This window comes from Canis lupus, chromosome 23 (assembly GCF_003254725.2).
Source record: "Canis lupus dingo isolate Sandy chromosome 23, ASM325472v2, whole genome shotgun sequence".
NCBI lineage: Eukaryota > Metazoa > Chordata > Mammalia > Carnivora > Canidae > Canis > Canis lupus.
In genome coordinates this window covers 25535842-25558176 of record NC_064265.1, presented here as the reverse complement: position 1 = coordinate 25558176, position 22335 = coordinate 25535842, and the positions used below count along the sequence as shown (strand labels likewise).

General features: G+C 34.0%; 1 protein-coding gene and 1 long non-coding RNA gene across 22 annotated transcripts in view; one reads left to right on the top strand and one right to left on the bottom strand.

The window, feature by feature from the left end:
• TBC1D5 (TBC1 domain family member 5) overlaps positions 1 to 22335 on the bottom strand; it is a 544381-nt gene that overhangs the window by 193724 nt on the left and 328322 nt on the right. For all 19 annotated transcript variants that reach the window (XM_049100069.1, XM_049100071.1, XM_049100072.1 and 16 more), the window contains 4 exons: positions 20206 to 20298; positions 18422 to 18468; positions 18258 to 18327; positions 12396 to 12568 (listed from right to left, as the gene is read on the bottom strand). In XM_049100069.1, the coding sequence (XP_048956026.1) occupies positions 12396 to 12568; positions 18258 to 18327; positions 18422 to 18468; positions 20206 to 20298 (383 nt within the window). The remainder of the gene's footprint in view (positions 1 to 12395; positions 12569 to 18257; positions 18328 to 18421; positions 18469 to 20205; positions 20299 to 22335) is intronic.
• LOC112661025 (uncharacterized) overlaps positions 1 to 22335 on the top strand; it is a 121374-nt gene that overhangs the window by 51389 nt on the left and 47650 nt on the right. The gene's annotated exons all lie outside the window — the stretch shown is intronic.

The window sequence follows — 22335 nt, the reverse complement described above, 5'->3', positions numbered from 1 at the left end:
GCTCAGGTCATGATCCCAGGGTCCTATGATGGAATCCTGCATCGAGTTCCCTGTAGGGAGCCTGCTTCTCCCTCTGCCTATGTCTCTGCTTCTCTCTGTGTGTCTTTCATGAATAAATAAATAAAAACAAATAAAATAAAAAAATAAAATCTGCTAATCTCCATCTTTTAATTGGTGCACTTAGCCATTTACACTGTCTCCATGGTGACAGTGAATCAAGAAAATGGAATATAGAGAAGACTATTATTTGTGGAAGTGTGGAATGAAAGAGCAAATGAGTAGGGCTGCTGGAGGAGAAGGGTCAAAGCAGCATTTTTGTCGTGTTTACTTTTTTCTGTAAAAAGAAACTACCAACGAGGAGAAGGCTAAAAATACTGCAGACATAACACCTGATGACTCATGGCCATGAAGGAGAGATAAACAGTCAATTCCAAAGTATATAAAAAAAGAGGAAACAGAAGGACAAATAATAAGGTGAGATTCAGGCTGCTGGCAAGGGAGAAAGAAGTTGAGCTAGTCATTTCTGGTGGCATACAGATTGGGCAGTCACTGGAGAACATGAATAAAAGGATGACCCAGCAGGGTAGTTGGATGCTTTAAAAATGGTAGTGGCTCCAATCCACAATGTCCTCCACTCTCCCAAGTACTATGCACCATTTGAGTTATTACCAAATCACAGATTCTATCTTTATTTGTTTAAGCTGCATTTCCTCCACTGCTATTATCAATTCTTACCCAGACAGTGCAAAGCCCTCCTAACTGGTATCCTTATTTCCAGTTTTGCCTCTCTCAAATACACAAACTAAGTAATTTATTTCAAATGCCAATTATACCAAATCATTTCCTGCTTTATATTCTCAAAAATCAGTTACACATGGTGGATATTCTTTAGAATTTGATCTTTGTCCTTCTCATCTCACTTTACTATCAATTTCAATTACCATTATGTACTATGTGGACTATCAAACGGATACTTCCAAATCTTTCCCCAAAGCTCCAAAACCGTATCATTCAATTTTCCACTGGATACTCTTGGTCTCACAGATACTCCAAATTCCACACATCCATAACTGAATTCTTCTTTTCTCATCTTTTTTTTTTAAATTTTTTAAAAAAATTTTTATTTATTTGTGATAGTCACAGAGAGAGAGAGAGAATGAGGCAGAGACACAGGCAGAGGGAGAAGCAGGCTCCATGCAGGGAGCCCAACGTGGGATTCGATCCCGGGTCTCCAGGATCGTGCCCTGGGCCAAAGGCAGGCACCAAACCGCTGCGCCACCCAGGGATCCCGAATTCTTCTTTTCTTTGACATTTCTTTCTCTAGCATTCATTATCTCTGTGATTTTTATCATCATTTTCCTTGCTGTCCAAATTATCTTTGATTTTTCTCTCTCCTTCATTCCCATAGTCAATTAATTACAAGTCCTGACAATTCTGGCAACTTGGTATTTTCCAAATTTTTCCACTTATCTCTATCCTCAGTGCTTTATCTTGCTTTAGGCTGCCATCATCTCTTTTAGAAAATAGAAAGTTACTACTTTTATAAGCTCATCACTGCTACCCAATTCTTACTTGTCCTTCTAATCTCTTACCACTGTGCAATCAGCACAATCTATCTAAATCACAAATAGGACCAGAAAACCATGTTTCATACCATCCCCCTCTCCTTCCCCTAGAAGAAAGATCTAGACCAATGCTGTCCCACAGAACTTTCTATAATGACTAAGTTGTTCTATATCTGTGTTGTCCAACATAATAACCACTAGTTACTATGTGGATGGCTACTGAGCACTTGAAATAGGTACAGTGTGACAAAAGAAGTTTTTATAATTTAATTTTAATTCATTTAAATTTTATAGCTACTTGTGTGGTTAGTTACATATTGGTCAGTATAGATCTAGATGGTTCTTACCATGGCATAGAGAGTTTCCATGTCCTGGCACTGCCTCATTTTCCTCATTTCCTCTCAAATAAAATCTCATCTAGTTATAGTAAACTGGCTAGTGCCTCTTGTATCCATGTGTGTATTCAGACATTCACACTTTTGTTCATACTGTTCTCCCTGCATGAAGTCCTCAAACTGTTTTGATTATATTGTTCTTGCTTACATTTCAAGAAACACCCTAGGTAATAATATATTCTAGGGAGTTTCCTCTAAAACTTCAGTAAATCTCAGAAAATTTTAGTTATTTATCTAATTCCTACACCTCCACCCCCAAATATGCCTGCCTCCAGGGCATAGAGCACCAACTGATCTAAGGTAACCATAAATCCTACTCCCCATTTTCTCAGCCTTTCTTGTATCTATGGTTGGCTACGTACCTACATTCCACCAATAAGATTTTGGCCTATGCTTGCTACAGGTGGTTGCTGGGAAATTTTCTGCTTTACTTGATCAAATAGGGCAAATAAGACTGGCAACAATCTCTTGCACAAACATGTAGCCTTGAACTATTATTGAACTACTGAATAAATGATGTGTAGTTATAACAGAATTTTGAGATCATTTAGCATAATCATGAAGAAAAGCCAAGAGAATCTGCCCATCTCAATACTGTAGAGCCACTGAGCCAGCAGCTGCCTACCTCCAGACTTGGTACTTTTCAGGAAAAAAATAACAACAAAAAATAATATATGGCCATTTGTTCAGGCCATTGCTGGTTGAGGTTCTCCTAATTGCAGACAAATGCATTTCTGATACAGTGTTCCACTTGTGTGCTCTCACAGCATGATTGTTACAATTACACATTAAAGTAACATGTACATATATACCATACTAATCATTGTAACAGTTATCTTGACTACCCAGACTTAATAGGAAATGGAGTAAATATTAAAAAGGCATGATTTAATCTAAGTCTATATTATTCCAAATCTCATTTCTTTTTGCACTATGCAATGTTGTAAGTTCCCTGTGTACAAATGCCTAGTATTTATTAGGAATTTAAATATCTGTTACATTATACTTGGAAGTATAGTGGAGACATGAGTGAAACATGCCATGGAATAAGCTGTCTGTGATGGTACCAACTCCCCAACAAGGGATGGTCAAGTTGTGATACTCAACTACTTAATAAAGATGCTGCAATTGAGATTAAAATAAGTATTTCATCATTAGTTAAAAGAGTGACCTTCGAAGACCCAAGATGCTGGGATTCTCGGCAGGACCAATGACAAAGCCCAATGGCAGGCACCAGAGACCTCACACCAACTTGGGCTGCAATATACTCATCCAAACTCTTTGAACACGGTTGTTACATAAAGCTACATTTCAGCTTAAATATAGTATCTTTTAGTCTACAAATTCTCCATTTTGGGCAAAAGAATCTTACAAGAAAATGAGACTGGAATATTCATTCAGTTTGTCTCTAATCTGGTCATTTGACAGAAAAGAAAACAGTTATATCTTGCCTAAATTGTTCTGGTGAACACATGCTACCTCCATATAGAAACAATCTCCTTTTCTAAGGAATTACAGATCTATTTTTTAAGAGTTCCAAAACATTGTTAGATTTTAGAGGTAAAATACATTTTGTTACATTGTAAATGTTAAAAACAGATTTTTCTTCATGTTCCATCTTCTTGCTATGTCCTCCATTTTCCTTAATTCCTCAAATATTACTGACAATCGTTCAAATACACCTTCAAAGTGTTTTAGTTTTCTGGCTGTTAACGTATGTGTTCATTAATAAGTACATTCTTATTTTTGTCCTCACATTTTTTGTTTCTTATAAAATCAATTTATGATCAATATAGACAACTGAGAAATAAACGCCATGCATTTATTCCCTCAGAGATAACCACTGTTAACATTGCTTCCAGTCTAATTTTCATGCAAAAACATCTATAATTTTTAAAACTAGGAACACAGATCATACATCATTTTCCTTCCTGATTTTTCACTTAAAACATACCATAAGCATCATTTTTGGGATTAAACAGTCCACAAATATATTAAATATAGCAAAATATTTCATCAAATGGATTTATTTACCCATTATTTCCTTTATTATTAGAAATGTAGTAATTCTCACTTCATATTATAAATAACTCTGTGATAAACATCTTTATACCCAGCTTCTCTGCTGAGTCCCTTAAGATATCTATTGGCTTAAAAGTGGAATCATGAGTCAAGGAGACCAACTTTATTAGGCATGTAACTTACTTTCTCAATTGTCTCCTAAATTGATATCAACCTCAATTAAATTTCCTCTAAACCTTATCAATCTAAACAAAAACTGTACTTTGCTGTTTAATTTGTAATTTTTAAAAATATTTGAATAGTTGAAACCTTTTCACTATATTTATTAGCTACTGTCATTTTTTTCCTATGCATTTTTGGTTCACTTTATTTTTCTACTTTGTAGGTTAAATGGTTTCTTACTAAATTTAAGGGTTTATTATTATAAAGAATAGAATTTTGCTTTTAATTCTTTATATATTATCTTTCCACATGTTGCAATTCTTTAAAAAAACAAGTTTTTCTTTGCATTGAATTTTATTGGAATGAAATTTTGTACTCAAATTTCAAATTTACATTCTGAAATTTCTTTCACTGCAATTTTTCTTAGAAAATCCATGGTCACTAAGAGATTGATTCATGCATGTATTCATATATGTTTTCTACCAATTATTTAGAGTTTTAATTTTTAAAATCTATACTTTCAAGTTGATGTTCCTCAAAAGAAAAAATTTTCCATTTTGAATAATAGTTCTTTATATAATTAGTTTATATTTCCTTCCTTTGTTTTTACCTCCTTCTCATTCATCCATCCATCCATTCAGAAATATGTACTGAATGCTCACCATGTACCAGGTTCTGTTAAGGAGGCATGTGGGATAAATTAATGAACAAGACAAACTCTTACTCTCACAGATTTTACATGCCAAAATTCAAAGCTTTTATAATTGAATATCTTATTAATAAAGAATAGTCTTTCAATGCTATGGTTCCACAGTATTTTTATTTTACTGTTGCCATTCCTGTATTCTTTTAATGTCTCTTTTAAATAGTATATAGTTGGATTTTGTCTATAAACTCAATTGAGAATCTCTGCCTTTTATTAGAAGAGCTTAAAGCATTTTTATATACCTAATTTTGACAGTATTTATCATTTTGTTTTATGCTTTCTTTTTAAGCACTCGTTATTAGCTTTTGTTATTCTTACTACCTTAAGTCTTATAAGTCAAGTAATTGTACTTAGCACATAAAAATTCGTAACAATGAACATTTTATTGAGTGTTTACAATATGCCAAGTACTGTTCTCTACAGTACTTTATTTTTCATTTACTCCTTACAATGCTATTGTGTAAGATACTAATTTATAGGAATTTTATAAAACAAAATATTCTTTAGTTATTAGAAACATCACTGAAATAGTATATTTGATTTCTTCCATGTATGCTGATAAATTATGTAAACATTTGTATTTTTTCCCCACTTTGAATTATTTACTAGAGTTAAATAGATCTAAGATCCAAATTATTTTAGTTACTTTTACTTACTTTTAATTACTTCAGATGATTATTTTTGACCTGCATTCAGTTGTACATAATGCTAACCATATCTTACTGGTTACATTGCTTTCTAGCAACCTTTTAAGACCTGCTTTCCTCTTGCTTGAATTATTAATTTTACTCACCTTTCAGTGTGAAGAGCATATTTTTACCTGAAAAGGCACGTGGATAGTACATATTCTGAATTTATGCATGCATCTGACTGGGCACAACCTTTCCTTTTGGCCTTCATCTACTTAAAATTCATTATTACTTTGTCAGTATGATTCTATTTCTTCTGTTTCATCAGTTAACTACACTGCTGTGGGCCTTAGGCTTCCCAGTGCCTTTGACTATTCCATTTCCTCCTTAGCAGGCTTGTGTCTGATCATTCCCCGTAAGACTCCTCTGATTCCAGGCCTTGTACCACCTGCCTGGTCTTTATTGTTATCTGATCACTCCGAGTTTGGCTCATGGTCCAAGCTAACACACAGGACTTTTGAGTGCCCTAATTTTCTATCACATCCTAGTCTCAGTCAAATTAGAGTGTGGATATAGGCTCACGAGTTTAAAGCCAAGACTTCAAAGATTCTTGGTAGCTGGCTGATCTAAAGCCCTTGTAAGCTGTGATTTCCTCATCTACAAAATAGGGATAGTAGTATTGAGCTCAATGTGTTGTGAAGATAAATAAAATAATTTACATAAAGCCATTAGTAAAATGCCTAGCCCACAGGAAACAATAAATATTAGCAATTATTGATATTTATTTATTTATTTATTTTTAAGTTTTTTTATTTATGATAGTCACACAGAGAGAGAGAGAGAGAGGCAGAGACACAGGCAGAGGGAGAAGCAGGCTCCATGCACTGGGAGCCCGACGTGGGATTCGATCCCGGGTCTCCAGGATCGCGCCCTGGGCCAAAGGCAGGCGCCCTGGGCCAAAGGCAGGCGCCAAACCGCTGCGCCACCCAGAGATCCCCTGATCATTATTTTAAATAATTTATTATTCTTCCCCATAATTTTTAATCATGATAATTCTTCATAGAGAAGTGAAAAATAAAACCAACTTTTTTCAAAGGGAGTAATTAATTCTGGAGGAATAGTCAGTGGTATAAGACAAAAAACATCATTGGACTGTTTAGTTCCTCATTATGTTTTTTACATTTAATGTATAATATAATACTTACTGAAAAGAATATTTTAATTATTACCTGTATTTAGAATAGAAAGCTATTTGTTTAAACGTGAGAGACAGAATTTTTAAGGTGGGAAATCATATGGACTTTGATGATTAATAATTATATTTTTATCATATGTTTAGACATCAAATACAGGTTTAAAGACTTACTAGTCACACATGATTATACCATGATATGTGCTGAATATGCTATGATATAAATATTTTTAAATTATATCACAAAATTTACCAGGTTATTAATCAGTAACCAAGAACCTCCCCAATTAAATCACTATAAACCACCACAGCAAAACAATTGCTAATTCAGAAAATAGGAAATAAGGGAAATGGAAGATGTATAATAAACATTTGGGAGATATGAAATTTATCCCATGAGTGTTGTACAGAGCTCATAATTTAAGAATGCTAAAGCCCAAGTGTGTTATGAGGGTCTTTCCTCAAAAGTGACATTAATTGCATATCCCACAGATGCTTATTATGTATTCTATTTATATCAAAGTATAAAATGTAGTTGAAAATATACAGGTTCAATATATTTAAGGGTGATAATAAAACATAGTTACTCTGGCCTAGCAAAATTGTTATTTATAAACTTGAATTTATGGTCTCTCTGTAAAATAGTATTATGGTATTAAGTGAAAATGGCATTCAATCTTTACACTTGAATCTCCTGTGATTAAGAGTCTTTGGGACTTAAACAAGTACATATTCAGGCATAGAACTATAACATTGTATTTTAGAGGCTTTTGCACAAAAATAACCCCTAAGTGATTAAATCATAGGACATTCTTTTCTCATACTTTAAAAATGAAAATGCCCAAAAAAGCAACTCTTAGGAATTACCTTGGAAAACTGGAAATAATGTAATCGATGCTTACTTTGGATATTAGTCAGTATGCATTGACAGGCCCCTATGGAACATAACTTTTAAAAGTCTAATACCCATCAATAATTGGCAAACAAGGGCAGCCCTGGTGGCTCAGCGGTTTAGCACCGCCTTCAGCCCAGGGCGTGATCCTGGAGACCAAGAATTGAGTCCCACGTTGGGCTCCCTACATGGAGCCTGCTTCTCTCCTTCTGCCTGTGTCTCTACCTCTCTCTGTGTCTCTCATGAATAAATAAAATCTTTAAAAAAAATTGGCAAACAAAAGACAACTCAAAATATTATTTGAGTTAAAGCAAAGGAACTTTGTCCAACAGGAGAAGTCCAACAGGAGTAATCTTTCATAAAGTTAATGAAAAACACAGTGAAAAGTATTTTTAGAAAATATTATAATATCACTTTTATAGCATTAAACATTTAACTTCAAATTAATTTTGTTTAAACTAAATATGTAGTTGATTAACATTTTCTAACAGGAAAACCAGCTACAATCATCCAGAGGATAATGTACTTAAGTACCTAAAATAATAGCATTAATAAGCAAATTATTATAGAATATTCAAGATCTCATGGGTAATTTTTCCCATATTTCAAGATAAATATCAATTTATTTAAAATAGATAAGCTAATTTGGAAAAACTTCAGCCAATGTTAGTACAATTAATATTTTTACACTAATTATTCTAATTTTGTTAAATAAATGTATTAGCAAAATGCAACAAATGTTTATATATTAGCACATCTACCATATCAAGAGACTTCCACATATATTCTCTTATAAAAACCAGAAAAAAACACCTATTTTTAAAAATGGAGTAACTACAAAGTCTTTCCCTTCGGGATAATTATAACCATCTTATAAAACAGATTTTTTTAAAGATTTATTTATTTATTTATTTATTTATTTATTTATTTGAGAGAGAGAGAGAGAATGCTGGTGCATGCGCACATGCAAGCAGGGGAGGGGCAGTCGGTCAGAGAATCTCAAGCAAACTTCACATTGACTGGAGTGCCTGCTCGTAGGCTTGATCCCAAGACCCTGAAGTCATGATGTGAATTGAAATCAAGAGTCAGATGCTTAACTGCTTGGCCACCCAGGTGCCCATATAAAGCATATTTAAATAAATCTTAATGTACCATGCAACCGCTAAAGATTGACTAGAATGAGAAACCTGGACTCAACAGGGCTATAATTTCATTTTGCTATTACTTTCCTCACATGAAATAAACACACATTTATGATTTACTCCCATTCTATACAAATTGTTAATACTGATAACATTTCCCACAGACACATTCATTACTGACATTTTAATCGTATTGTTTTATAACTTTGTTAGAATATTTTGGTATACAAGAAATATTTGAAAATATTTGTTTGAAAATTAGAATTCTATAAAAAATAGTTGGGACACAAAAGCACATTTTAGATGAAGCAGCTATGGGTTCTGATGTCATCCTACAGAAGAATAATTTTTACTAACTGAATATTGATTATTTTAGATTTGTCCACTAAGAGGATAACATACTCAAAGTGCAAACTTATTGTTTATGAGTTTAATAATGAACGTCAGCCTAAATTACCAACTTTCAACAGGAAAGGACAGTAGCACCAACAATTATTTAGATGAATTTTACTCATAGCACATAAAACAAAACATTTCAATTTATTTCCATGAGGTACAAACCTGTAATTTTTTTTAGCATTAAATACACAAAATTATTGTGCCAAATCACTGTAATGTTTCTTGAAGTTTACTCCTCAACATCTATACTGTCTCTTTAGAAGCACTGGCCTAAAAGACAGATGTTATGTTTCCACTTAAACAGAAGCTCATATGCTTTGGTGAAGAAAACACAGAAAGCCAGAGGTGGAAAGGTTCATGAAACCCCGTACTACATCATATTCACAGAGCCATGACATCCTAATGGAGTAATGGTAATGCCAAATAATGATAACAAAAGTACCGCCAAACATATATTGAATGGTTACTACCTATTGAGTACTATGATTTTTGTATATTATGACTGAATTCTCATAGGTACCCTATGAAGTAGGTACCATTATTTTTAATCTCCATTTCACAAATGAAGAAACTGAGGATCAAAGTGGCTAAACGTCTGTTTCATTTCAAAGCCTGTGCTTCTAATTGCTATTTCATATTATACTCGTATATTTCTTTGGCCCAAAGATTCTAACAGTCATCAATAGGAAATACACAGATGAGTAGTACAACTGAAGGTACCATAGAGACAAAGGAAAAGCTGACCACATGCGCCCCACAAAGAGAAATAATACAATCAAATTTAATAAATGTAGCAAATAAACTCCTTGCACTATAAAATGCAGTAGAGACCAATTAAGAGAATGAATGACTTCTTCAAAGATTAAAAAGTATGTATATTCTTAGTTAATGCAGCAGAGATTCTATACTAAAATAATGGGATAAGTAAGTCAGCTATGGTTACCACAAGCCCTGGTACTGTTAGTACTGCTGAAAAATAAAGCTGCAAGGATTAAGAGTGATTATGTCCTGGATCATGGAATTTTATTGGGAAGTTGCTGGTGGGATGTCAAAGAAGCTCTATGAATCATTACGAGGAAGAGAAAGCTGATAGAAACTAATGTCTGAAAAGGAAACTGGAACACAATGGTTTATAAATCATCTTACCCAAGTCCATGCCACCACCACTGCAATGTAAAGCTTCAGCTCAAAGAGGTAATAAACAATAAAGCATTTCAAAGAAATGATAAGTATGTCCAACATTAATTTCTTTCCCCAATATTTAAGACCAATATCTAGACATTAGTAAACAATCTTTGACAGTCTAAAAAGGGCTTTTGTGTTTGACTAAACCATTTTTTTTTAAAGATTTTGTTTGTTTATTCATGAGAGTCAGAGAGAGAGAGAGAAAGAGAGAGGCAGAGACACAGGCAGAGGGAGCAGCAGACTCTATACAGGGAGCCTGATGTGGGACTTGATCTTGGGTCTTCAGGATCACGCCCTGTGCTGAAGGCAGCACTAAACCACTGAGCCACCTGGGCTGCCCAAATAAATCATTTTTTTGAATATACAGTGGAGTGGAATACAGAATTTACCTCCAGATCTTGCCACTATCTGTTTTATTTTTTTTTAATTTTTATTTATTTATGATAGTCACACAGAGAGAGAGAGAGAGGCAGAGACATAGGCAGAGGGAGAAGCAGGCTCCATGCATCGGGAGCCTGACGTGGGATTCGATCCCAGGTCTCCAAGATCGTGCCCTGGGCCAAAGGCAGGCGCCAAACCGCTGCGCCACCCAGGGATCCCCACTATCTGTTTTAAATTTTTATGTCTATAATCACAAACGCATTTGCCAGACTTTTAAATGTAAATGATGATTCCTTAATAACTTACAGTACTGCCCAATACCCACATTACCCACAAATTTCTCATTTCCAGTGGGAATGAAGGAGCTGCTCTCAATGATGAAGTCAAGCTCAAGTCACAGAAATGAAAACAAGCATCATTAAAACAGAAAAGCAGACACCTTTAATCACAGTTCAGGGATTCCAAAGAAGATAGAAAGCGAAGTTCTAATTAGTGAGAGACTGTGTAACATAAGAACATAAAGAAAATACTTATTGATATTCTTTTCTTTGGGCTAGATAAACAGCCCCTGCTCTGGTCTTAAGCCCTTGACTTGTTTGAAATTCTCTATAATTCAAATAATGAATTCATATTTACTGAGTCTATTATATATATAGCTTAACAATATCTTCTCAATTTTCCATGTTCTACCCGAGAGACAGAAATTGCAGAAAATATCTACCAAGCAACTACCTAACACTAGATATAAATGTTATATTGTTTCAATATAAAGGATACTTTAAATATCTGTAGCACTACACAACTAATTCATATTTATTATAACTGCAATCTTTCTAATTTTCCCACTCACCCTATTAAGCCACTGAATAAATATACATACAAACATATACACATATCTAAAGAGTGACTGGCTCTCTATTCTTCTGCTAGGTTACAGAAGTTATGTGTATGAAGATGATTACCATATTATGTTCACAGTGAGGGACATTAACCTTACTTTTAGAAATGTACTTCCCAATAAAATGGAAAGAACATGGATATCCTATAGAATGGTTTGGGTTTAGGGCTAGCTTCATGTGTGTATGATCTGTGTGACCCTGCACTTCTTAGAATGCTTAGCTTAATGATCTGCTGTTGTCATTTTGAAATTCTGGCTAATTTTTTTTTTAAAGGTGACATTCATTTTATTTTATTCATACATTCCAGGGGACTGGACTCTGCAGATTATGGAGCCAATCCTGCTTGAATCTGAATTATGACTTCACTACTTAGTATGTCTAAATATAGTGTAAGCCTTAGTTTCTTCTCCTGTACAACACTCATTTAACAGGGTTGGTATATTAGATGAAATTATCATAAGTGAAAGTAATGAACACAGAGTCCAGCACATTAAGACACAAAAGACCTATGAAATGAAATGGAGCTGGAACAATTCTTTCACTTACTTCTATGGATCTGGGATATACAGAAACCACCCTAAGTCATAATTAGGTGTAGCTGAAACTGGGATGCCTGGGGTGGCTCAGCGTTTAAGGGTCTGCCTTGGGCTCAGTGTGTGATCCTAGAATCCGGGATCGAGTCCCACAATGGGCTCCCTGCATGGGGCCTGCTTCTCCCTCTGTATATGTCTCTGCGTCTCTCTCTCTCTCATGAATAAATAAATAAAATCTTTAAAAAAACAAAAATCAAAAAACAACGCAGCTGAAACTTAAACTTAGTACTTACAGCCCATATATTTGTGGTGCGATTTCTAGTCTGTTCAAGTGCATATAAAGCTCAATATCATGCTTCTTCAGTAGATGATCCTGGATTTGGTTAACTTTGGTAACAATAGCAATTGTTGGCCCTAAATCCTGTGGTCTAGCAAAGGGGATGGGAGTCATCAGTGTTTCTTTCCCCTAAAAACAGAAAAAAAAAAAAAAAAAAGAAGCATGTGTTATTTCAATATGAAATGAACAAATATATGGAGATCACTCTTGAATATATTTGTCAATTGGAGCTTAAATAAGAACCAGTAACTAAACATCTCATGACAAATGCTTAAATTGTGGAATCATATGCTGATCATGCTCAGATGATTGTGTTCATAAAGCAATGGCCAGAAAATGTCCTCTAAAATATTTCTACCTGCATTCCCTTAACCAGTTTCTCTGGTGACATTAAGTATTTCAAGATAATTTTTGCTGAAGGTAGTGGTGGCTGCTAATCTACTTGTCTATAGTTAGTTTGTCTAATCAGCTATAGCACTTAAATGGGATACTCTAATGAAAACATATTTCTTGTGACATAAACTTAAATAGAAAAAACAGTAAATGAAAACTGTTTTACTTTAAACTCTCAAAACTATAAAAAAAAAAGTCAGCAAATAAAGGAAACTAGTATTAGAAAAAAAGATATTTTCTAACTGTCCTTTGGTCAATTTAAATAGCTGAGTAGGAAAATTTTTAAACTCTCCAGACCAAAACTACAGCTGAATAAAAAAAAATCTATCTAGGCCAACTACGAATTTTCTTCCTCCCATTCCAAATCCCACATTAAGAAAGATCTGAAATGTTTGTAAGGCTTTCACATAAACTTCAATTCTCCACTCAAGTCTGATGATTTCCCCTAACATATTATATCTGATCTTTCTTTTGTTGAGTCCTCAATTTCTACCTCTCTCTAATGTTGGGATTTATAGTATCATTCTCCTGTGATTGTCTGCCACTCATCTTCACTCTACTTCTCTAACTCAAATCTTTGTTTCTGCTTTACAAATGCTGCTTTTTTTGTACAGGTCTGGTCTTAGTTTACTTCTCTACTTGCATGTGTTTCCCTGAGTTATCTTACTCATACAGAGTGCTTCACTCAACATCCATTTTCCAAAGACTTCCAAATCTGTATGCATAACCTAGAACCTTCTTGGGTTCCCTCCCATACTTTGTATGTTCGTTAGGTTGCAAAAGGGTCTCTAATTCAGCAGGGCACAACTGAGCTTATCATCTTCTGCTCAAAAATATGTTCATTCTTTCCTCATGCCTACCTCAACCCATCCTCCAATAAGAACACCTACTTTGCCAATTTTAGCTCCTCAGAACTACTCAGATGACTCTTACTAAGCCTCCTCTCCTATAGTTCTACTCTTATAACCCGATTGGGGGTCCCAATCATTTCTTTCCTCCTAACTGGTCTCACTACCCTTAATTTAGTCTGCTTTTAAATCTATCTTGGAAAATGCCTGGTGGTCCAACTAAAACAGATATTGGACTATGCCAAATTGCCTTCCTTAAAACTTTTTAATAGCTCCTTCAGGAAAAACAAAAACAGAAGACATATTCTTGAGCCAGGTCTATAAAGCCTTTCATTATCTGGCCAGCGTCTACTCTCACTGTGCTTCCAGAGATCCTGGAGGTGCCATTGTTTTTAAAGATTTTATTTATTTATTCATGAGAAACACAGAAAGAGTGGCAGAGACACAGACAAAGGGAGAAGCAGGCTCCATGCAGGGAGCCTGATGTGGGACTCTATCCCGGGACTCCAGGATCACGCCCTAGGCGGAAGGCAGGCACCAAATTGCTGAGCCACCCGGGCGTCTAGGGATGCCATTCTTTTACCCGAAATATCCCCTCATCAATGTTTCCACAGAGGAGCTCCCCAGTGTTTTTAAAGATTTGGCTCATGTATCAGGTCCCATTTCATCATCCTATTCTTTACTACTATAGTATCTTCCTTACTACTATAATATCCACTTCTACTTCTCTGCCTTCTAAACTATGAAATCTCTAAAAGGAATATCATCTTTTCATCACTGGTCCACATTCAGAGGCAAAAAAATAAAGAAGGTAAAGCTCTTGATCTTGTAATCTGGGGAGGAAGACTATATAGAAAAAAAAAACTTTGAATTCCACATAAGAGCAGTGACTAATAAGGCTGATAGGAAGTATAGAAGAGAGGAGGGGCATGTGTTAGCATTAGGAAAAATTTCCTGGAAGAGGTTCCATCTGTCTTTCTGGGATCATTTTAAGTCTTAAAAAGAAATGTAATCCTGTGTGAGAATATCCTACAGTGCTTCACCAGTGTCTTTAGGTCTGAGGGATATAAGCCATACTGATTTTTATGGCTCAATTAGTTTCTGCTAATTTATATAGACAGGAGAAAAAGGTTGTGGTGATTTATTATAAAAAAGGACAACCAAGACACCTTTTTCTGATTTTATATCAAGTATTGTCTTCAAACGATAAGATGCTATAATTTAAAAAATATTTAATTCTTGCTAAGATGTTTCCCTACTAATTTAAATTGAAATAACTTGGTGGGGGATTCATGTTAATTGTAAGATACCATTCACAATCAAGAGAGTGTTTACTCTGAAGCCAACTTTTCTTTAAAAATGAACAATTCAATTGTTTTGCTTATTTTAGTCATGTAGTTTTTCTTAACCAAAGAACCTTGTGTGGTTGAATGCCATTACTGTATGGGGTAGAAGCACTGAGCTCAGGCAGAGTTTCTGACTACTACTTGGGAAACACATCACTCATCTAGTTATCATCTGAGGGTCTTGAAAAAATAAACTTCTGTAGAGATACAATCACTGGGGTTGGAGAGAACTGATCCTAAATTAACCCCTTAAAAATGTTTAACTTAATGAAACTATGTAATCCATTTCCAGGTTGAACAGAATGAATTGTCACTAAATTAATAGCATATGTAGTCCATTTATCAAATACTGAATAGAGACTCATGTGTAGCTTAAAAACTACAGGTTTACATAAACTGTAGTTGGAAAAGATTTCCCCTGTGCTCAGAATACTTATAACCAAATTTTCTAAATTTAAGAAATTTACAAGTAATGCTCATGATCACTTAAATGATAAGTAGCTTATCTAATAGTGAAACCCAAAAAGAAAATAGAATTATTATAAGATATTCCTTATCTTCAGGATTTATCATCATAAAAATGCTATTTGCATTTAACAAATATAATCAAATGGGACAGCTGCAAGTACCAACAAAGCTAGCAATCTTTATAGCCACTTATTAAATAGCACTCAAAATGTGGTCTATAGGTCAGTGGTCAGTGCCAGCCCACAAACTGTTACAAGGATTCAGTGAGATAATTTACACCGTTATATAAATCAACACAGTGCTTTCTTCATCAAGAAAATCTTACGGAAAGTATGTCTGCTGACCTAGGCAGTATACATGGTGATACAACTGAATTATCAAGGGAACTAGAAGAACTGGGAATACATTAATTTCTCAAACTTCTTTGAAAAAAAGGTAAGAATCAAGACATAAAATAAAAAGTAGAGAATGAAAGGATTCACTAGATATGCTTTTTAGGAATATATTATTCATTAACATGTGCAAGTAATATAAATGTTTAGAGGTCACATCTGTGTGTTCCTTGATAAAATGAATAAATATCCTTTTCTGTGTTGTCTTAGCCACTTTCATGAACCTGACTCAGTGCTATGAACATGAATGGGTAAAACTGAAAAGTGGTAATACTCACATTTTTATCATTCACTTTTGCAGAAACTGTGATCAGTTATAAAATACAAAATGATCACTGCATGAAGAGATCATGATGCTTATATCTAAATGTATTCAAATACTTCCTGCTCAAAATTTTGATTTTCACATAGCTCTATGATTTCACCAAATCATATACTAAAAATAAATATAAAGTAATTGTTCTAAAACATGGTAGTTCATCAAATATGTTTACAAGTTTCACCTCTAAAAACATTTACAGAATGTTGATATATTGCTAAAGAAAGACTTTATCACCTAGGCTGAAGATCAGCAAATTTTCTCTGTAAAGGCCAGATAGTAAATATTTTAGGCTTTATAGGTCATACAGTACATGTTGCAACTACTCAACTTTGTAATGAGCCATTGTAATGAGCAAGCAGCCATAGACAATAAGGAAACAAATAAGTATGGCTATTTCCCAATAAAACTTTTTTTATGGACGTGGAAATTTGAATTCCATATAATTTTCATATGCCACAAAATATTATTCTTCTTTTGATGGTTTTTCAGCCATTTAATAATGTAAAAGCCATGCTTAACTCCCAAGCTGTGTAAAAACAGATGGCAGGCCAAATTGGCCTGCAGGCAGTGGTCTGCCCTGATCTAAACCAAAGGCATAAAAAGCATTAGTCATCCATTTCATTTTTTGAGAGATGGAATAAAGTGACAGGATAATACATAGTTTCTAACCGGAATGTAATCAATTATACCAATATAAAATAAATTAATCATATAGAAAAAATATACCAAAAACTCTGAATGACACCCCTTGCCAGAATTATTGGCAATTTTTCTAATATTGTGTAATAACAATGAAAACATCAAAATTATCTCTAAGTTAAGCATATATGTTTGCTTAAAATGTCAATTAACTCAGCAATTCTACTTCTAGAGAAATGCCAAGAACACTGAAAATATATGTCAATGAAAAGTTTGTCAACAAGTGCTCATAGCAACATTATTCTTAATAACCAAAATGTGAAAGAACCCAAATGTCTATCAACTGATGTATGGATAAACAAAATGTATATCTACACAGTGAAATATTATTCAGCCATGAAAATGAAGCACTGACACCTGCTACAACAGGAATGAACACTGAAAATGTTATGCTAAGTCAAAGGAGTCAATCACAGAAGGCCAGATATTATATAGCTCCTTTTTATATGAAATGTTCAGAATAGGCAAGTTCTTAGAAAGTAAAAAGACATCAGTGATGCCAGAGCCTCTGGGAAGTGAGGGAATGTGGAGTGACTGCTAATGGTATGAGATTTCCTTTTGGGGTAACGAAAATATTTTCAAATCAGATAGTAGGGACATTTGCACAACCTTGTGAATACACTGAAAACTACTAAATTGTACACTTTAAAAATGAAGGTTATGGTGTATCAGTTTTATCACATAATAAAAATTATAGTTAAAAAGAATCAGAAGGAGTAAATGGTAAATGATGATACTGATGCTGTGTCAATTCAATAATGATGCATTAGGGGATCCCTGGGTGGCTCAGTGGGTTAGTCCCTGCGTTTGGCCCAGGGCGTGATCCTGGAGTCCCGGGATCGAGTCCCACATCGGGCTCCCTGTGTGGAGCCTGCTTCTCCCTCTGCCTGTGTCTCTCCCTCCCTCTCTCTCTCTCTCGTGAATAAATAAAATCTTAAAAAAAAAAATAGTGATGCATTAGTAAAAATAAGACAACCAATTAGATACAGTTTACACACTTCAGTAACAATATGTCTATCAACTCACTCCAATAACGAGATTCAAGCAGATAAATGTACTTGTCATTCAAAATTTATAATAATTTTTAAGTAAGTTCTATTGCTTGGATAATATACATATACATATAAAATAAAATTTCTATTTACATTGCATTTTTTATATTACCTTTACATATCTGCCAATATTATTAGTGATACAGTTTAGATCCCCAATTTAATCTTATTCTGTAGATTTTTATATTTTTGGTGTTTTATAGTAATAATAATGGCTTTCTCTGATTAGATGTTGCTACTTAACTAAAATCATTTGTACCCTTGAATATATTGAAAAGATCTGTACTTAAACACTTACCTTTTGACCATCATGCTCAAAAGTAGAAAACCAAGGTTCGGCAGTTTCCATAAGTTGTGAGAACATTGCACTAAAAATTAGAAAAATAATTTAGTGCTAATGTTAAACCCTCACTGAAGTACAGATGGTATAAAACATTAAAATAAACAAGTTTTTGTACTTACTAGGCATCATGTTCCAGATACTCGGGGTTCAAGAGAGTTTTCATTTCCTCACTTAAAAAAGCAATACAAATAATCAAGATGTATACTTTTTTAAATGAAATGGATGCAGGGGTTGCCTAATTCTGTACTCATAAGTTAACTTTCATATAGCATGCAAATAAAAAAAATCCTTTCTGAATATAAAAAGCAATTCCATTAACAAATGAAATTCTGGGGGGATCCCTGGGTGGCTCAGAGGTTTAGCACCTGCCTTCAGCCTAAGGTGTGGTCCTGGAGGCCCGGGATCGAGTCCCACATGGGGCTCCCTGCGTGGAGCCTGCTTCTCCCTCTGCCTGTGTCTCTGGCTCTCTCTCTCTCTCTGTCTCTCATGAATAAATAAACAAAATCTTTTTTAAAAAAACAAACAAAAAAAATGAAATTTTTTCTTTCTGTAAAGATCAAAACAAATTAAGTACCTTGTCTGTACCACAATGAAGTAACTAATTACTCCAAACAACAAATACAAAATGTGACCATATATTCCTTGAATGTGCTTGATCTAGAATAAACTGATTACTTCACAATCTATTATTTGTTTCCCAAAACAAAAGAAAATATTTATTTACTGGTCAAATATATCCTGCTGGAACATTATTTTTATAACGACTTCTATTTTTATTACATTTTAACATCCACTTATCAGCGACAATAGCTCTTCCAAATCTATTTTAGTGTCTTTACTTTTCAATGGCTTGAAACTGCTAGAGTAGCATGTCCAACTTATTTATTTATTATTTTTATTTTTTTATGTCCAACTTATTTAAAAGCAAATTTCAATAATCTATACTTTCCTGTGAAGTACATTGTACACATGTTTTTAAAAAGATAAAACTGGAATGAAAATGGGATCCCAATACTAACTTAATCCTTACCATTCTTTAGAATAACTGAAGAAAAGGTAATTAAGATATGGTTACTCTAGTCAGATGCACAATTAGAAAAACTCAAAAGAAATAAGGAAATACTAATCTATACTATAGTAAACAAAGGTTAATCTAACAAAGACTCTAATTTATGCTCAGCAAAATGGCTATATTTGATTAATAAAGATTGAATAGATGAACACAAAAAATATGTGTTAATTTGTTATGTTCTGTACATAGATGGGTTAACTATGGAATTCTCCTGACAAAGTTTCATCATTTCCCAGTCTCAATTCCCAAGATACATATTGGCTGCCTCTCTGGGCCCTCCAGGCAGCTAAAGTTAGAAAATACATTCTAACAATTAGCCTAAGTTAAATACAATTACTAAAGTTATTTCCTGGAATGAATAAATTAACGTATCTCAAAAACATGACAAGTCATTTTTGTTTATACAACTTGGGGTTCTTTGGGGGTACTGGTCTCCTACTTATGACTCAAACTCAGTTAAACTTGGGGGGAAGGAAGGATCTCACAGACAAGGTTCTCATGCAGCGTATAGTGAAAGAATGGGTCATTAGAGGGTGATATATATTAACATATCAATCATTAGCACTTTGCCATCATAACAAAAATTTCCTCTTCTTGATCCATTAGTTACGTATTTTCCTTTAGCACAGATCTAAGTTTTGCGAAGACAATTATGATTCCAAATTTGTCCCATAGCTGAAGTAGGACCACAACTATTAAGTGGAATTAGCAATCAGCCATATGAAACATAACCAAATGTTTATAATTTACAAAGTACCTTCAACAGAAAAGATTCTGGGGTTAAAATGATTACAGCAAGGCTGAGAAAACAGAAGGGGCTCAAATAAAAACTTGCCTTGGTTGGGCAGACTCACTGGCATGAAGAAAAGCTTGGTGGTCACAATGGAGGATAAAGACTATAGGCGCTAACAGCTCGTGCATGCCCTGAAACAACATGAGAGGGGGAGGATGTTGACGGTCCACCAGTGGACAGAATAGGCTCAGTTAAATGTTTCTTCAACTGATCCTCACCACCAACATTTCCATATTTCACTGAAATGCATAAAATGAAAAGCTACAAAATGAGATTTTATTTACTTTTAGAATTTGATTCCAATTCAACCACAGCACAAATTCTTTAAAACATGGAGAGCAGTTCTCTTTTAAATAACACAACAAACAATAAATTGGCATGGTAGACAACCTTGCACCTGTCAGTTGCTTCAAGATCTGTACTCATAAATATGAATTTCATTTATGCAAATTATAATCATGAGCTACAGTGTAAAGATCTGCAGTAAGAAGGGCAACTAAGAACTGTAGACCTAAGGAAATTACATCCAATGTTTTCATTATATAATGGCTCAAAATTAGGATGTCTGTAGATTTAGGAAGAGCTGAAGTCAGCTAGCTGGAAATGTTGGATAATAAGAGAAACAATCTTTAGCAGGTATAACAGCAAACAAAGTTTTCAAAGTATGATTTTCAACATGTTTAATCTGAAAACTACCATAATTTTTTCCTACCTACTTGAACTATAAGTATACTGTTCAATTTATTTACTGAAATCACCAATTGTATTTGCTTTTGCCTTTTATTGGTGCTCACCTGTGGATTACACAAATAGGCATAGAAACAATAAAATATACTGATTACTAAGGTGTCTCTAAAAGAATATTATAAAAATTCATTATTTATCCATTTTTGTGGAGAGTAAGGTATCCACATTTGTAATTTGCCTTGTTCACTATGAGATTTTTCCCCCTTAAGCATCAGAAAACATGTTTAGCAAGTTAAAAATAGATTACAATAGATTTTTCTGCCTCTTAAAGTGAGTAAATTATCATTTTCCTTTTGCTTAATAACTATGGATCATCTTTTGTAAAAATAAAATAAGAGAAAACACCACTTCTATGGGAAATAAAAATAAAATACGGAAGCAAAGAGAAAAGAGAGTCTCACTGGTAGAAGTAGAGATTTCCATGATGGAAGGGCAGTCACACTACCCTCTGTACATTCTAGAAGTACCATGCCATTCTTAAAAGTTAGTGGTCATCACAAAATAATACGAAAGTAAACTCTATGAGAGTTCATTTATAAGTTATCATTAGCTTCAAATTAGGACTTACTGACGTTTGTACAAAATAATTTATGATATAGTGACAACTTTCTTGTGATTAAGACAAATCTTGTGATTAAGACACAAACCACTTCAGTCTTTTTAAGTAACCATTTCCTTACTAAATAAACCTTGAAATGACTATTTGACTATCTCTTAGAAGAACACAGTAGATTGGGGGGACTGCGTGATGAGCACTGGGTGTTATGGTATATGTTGGCAAATTGAACTCCAAAAAAAAAAGAACACAGTAAAGACAGAAAAAAAGGAATTAAGTGCTAAGTATGCTTTAAAGTCATCGTGAGGTACTTATTCTCCTGGAATAATCTCAAAGTATTCCAAAAACCAAATGCCATAATTTAATCATCAAAGTAATAGCTACTTACTGTAGTACTTATTGTAGCTACAGAAAAGGAAAAAAAAAAAAGACAAGGAGAAAAGGAGGAAGAAATGGAAAGGAGGATGGACTGACTGGACAAAAGAAAGAAAGTAAAAATTAGAGTAGATATCTTTATGATCATCTTTTGCCTAGTTCTGATGATTTCTTTAGGATGAAGTCCCTAGAAGTAGGATTTCTGGGTTTAAATAAGTAAAGATATTTGTTAAAGTTTCTGATATATACAATTAAGCTGCCCTTCAGAAAGAATTCTCTCAATTTAGGGCATAAAAATTGCCACTTCACACATCCTAACTTGTAGTGTTTTTTTTTTGTTTTTTTTTTGTTTTTTTTACCCTGTAAAACTTCATAGTCAAATTATTGTTTTAACCTATTTAAATGCTAGTGAGACTGACACAAAAATTTTACTGGCCATTATTATTTAATGAATTGCCCATTTTCTCTTAATGAAGTGTTTCCTTTTTCC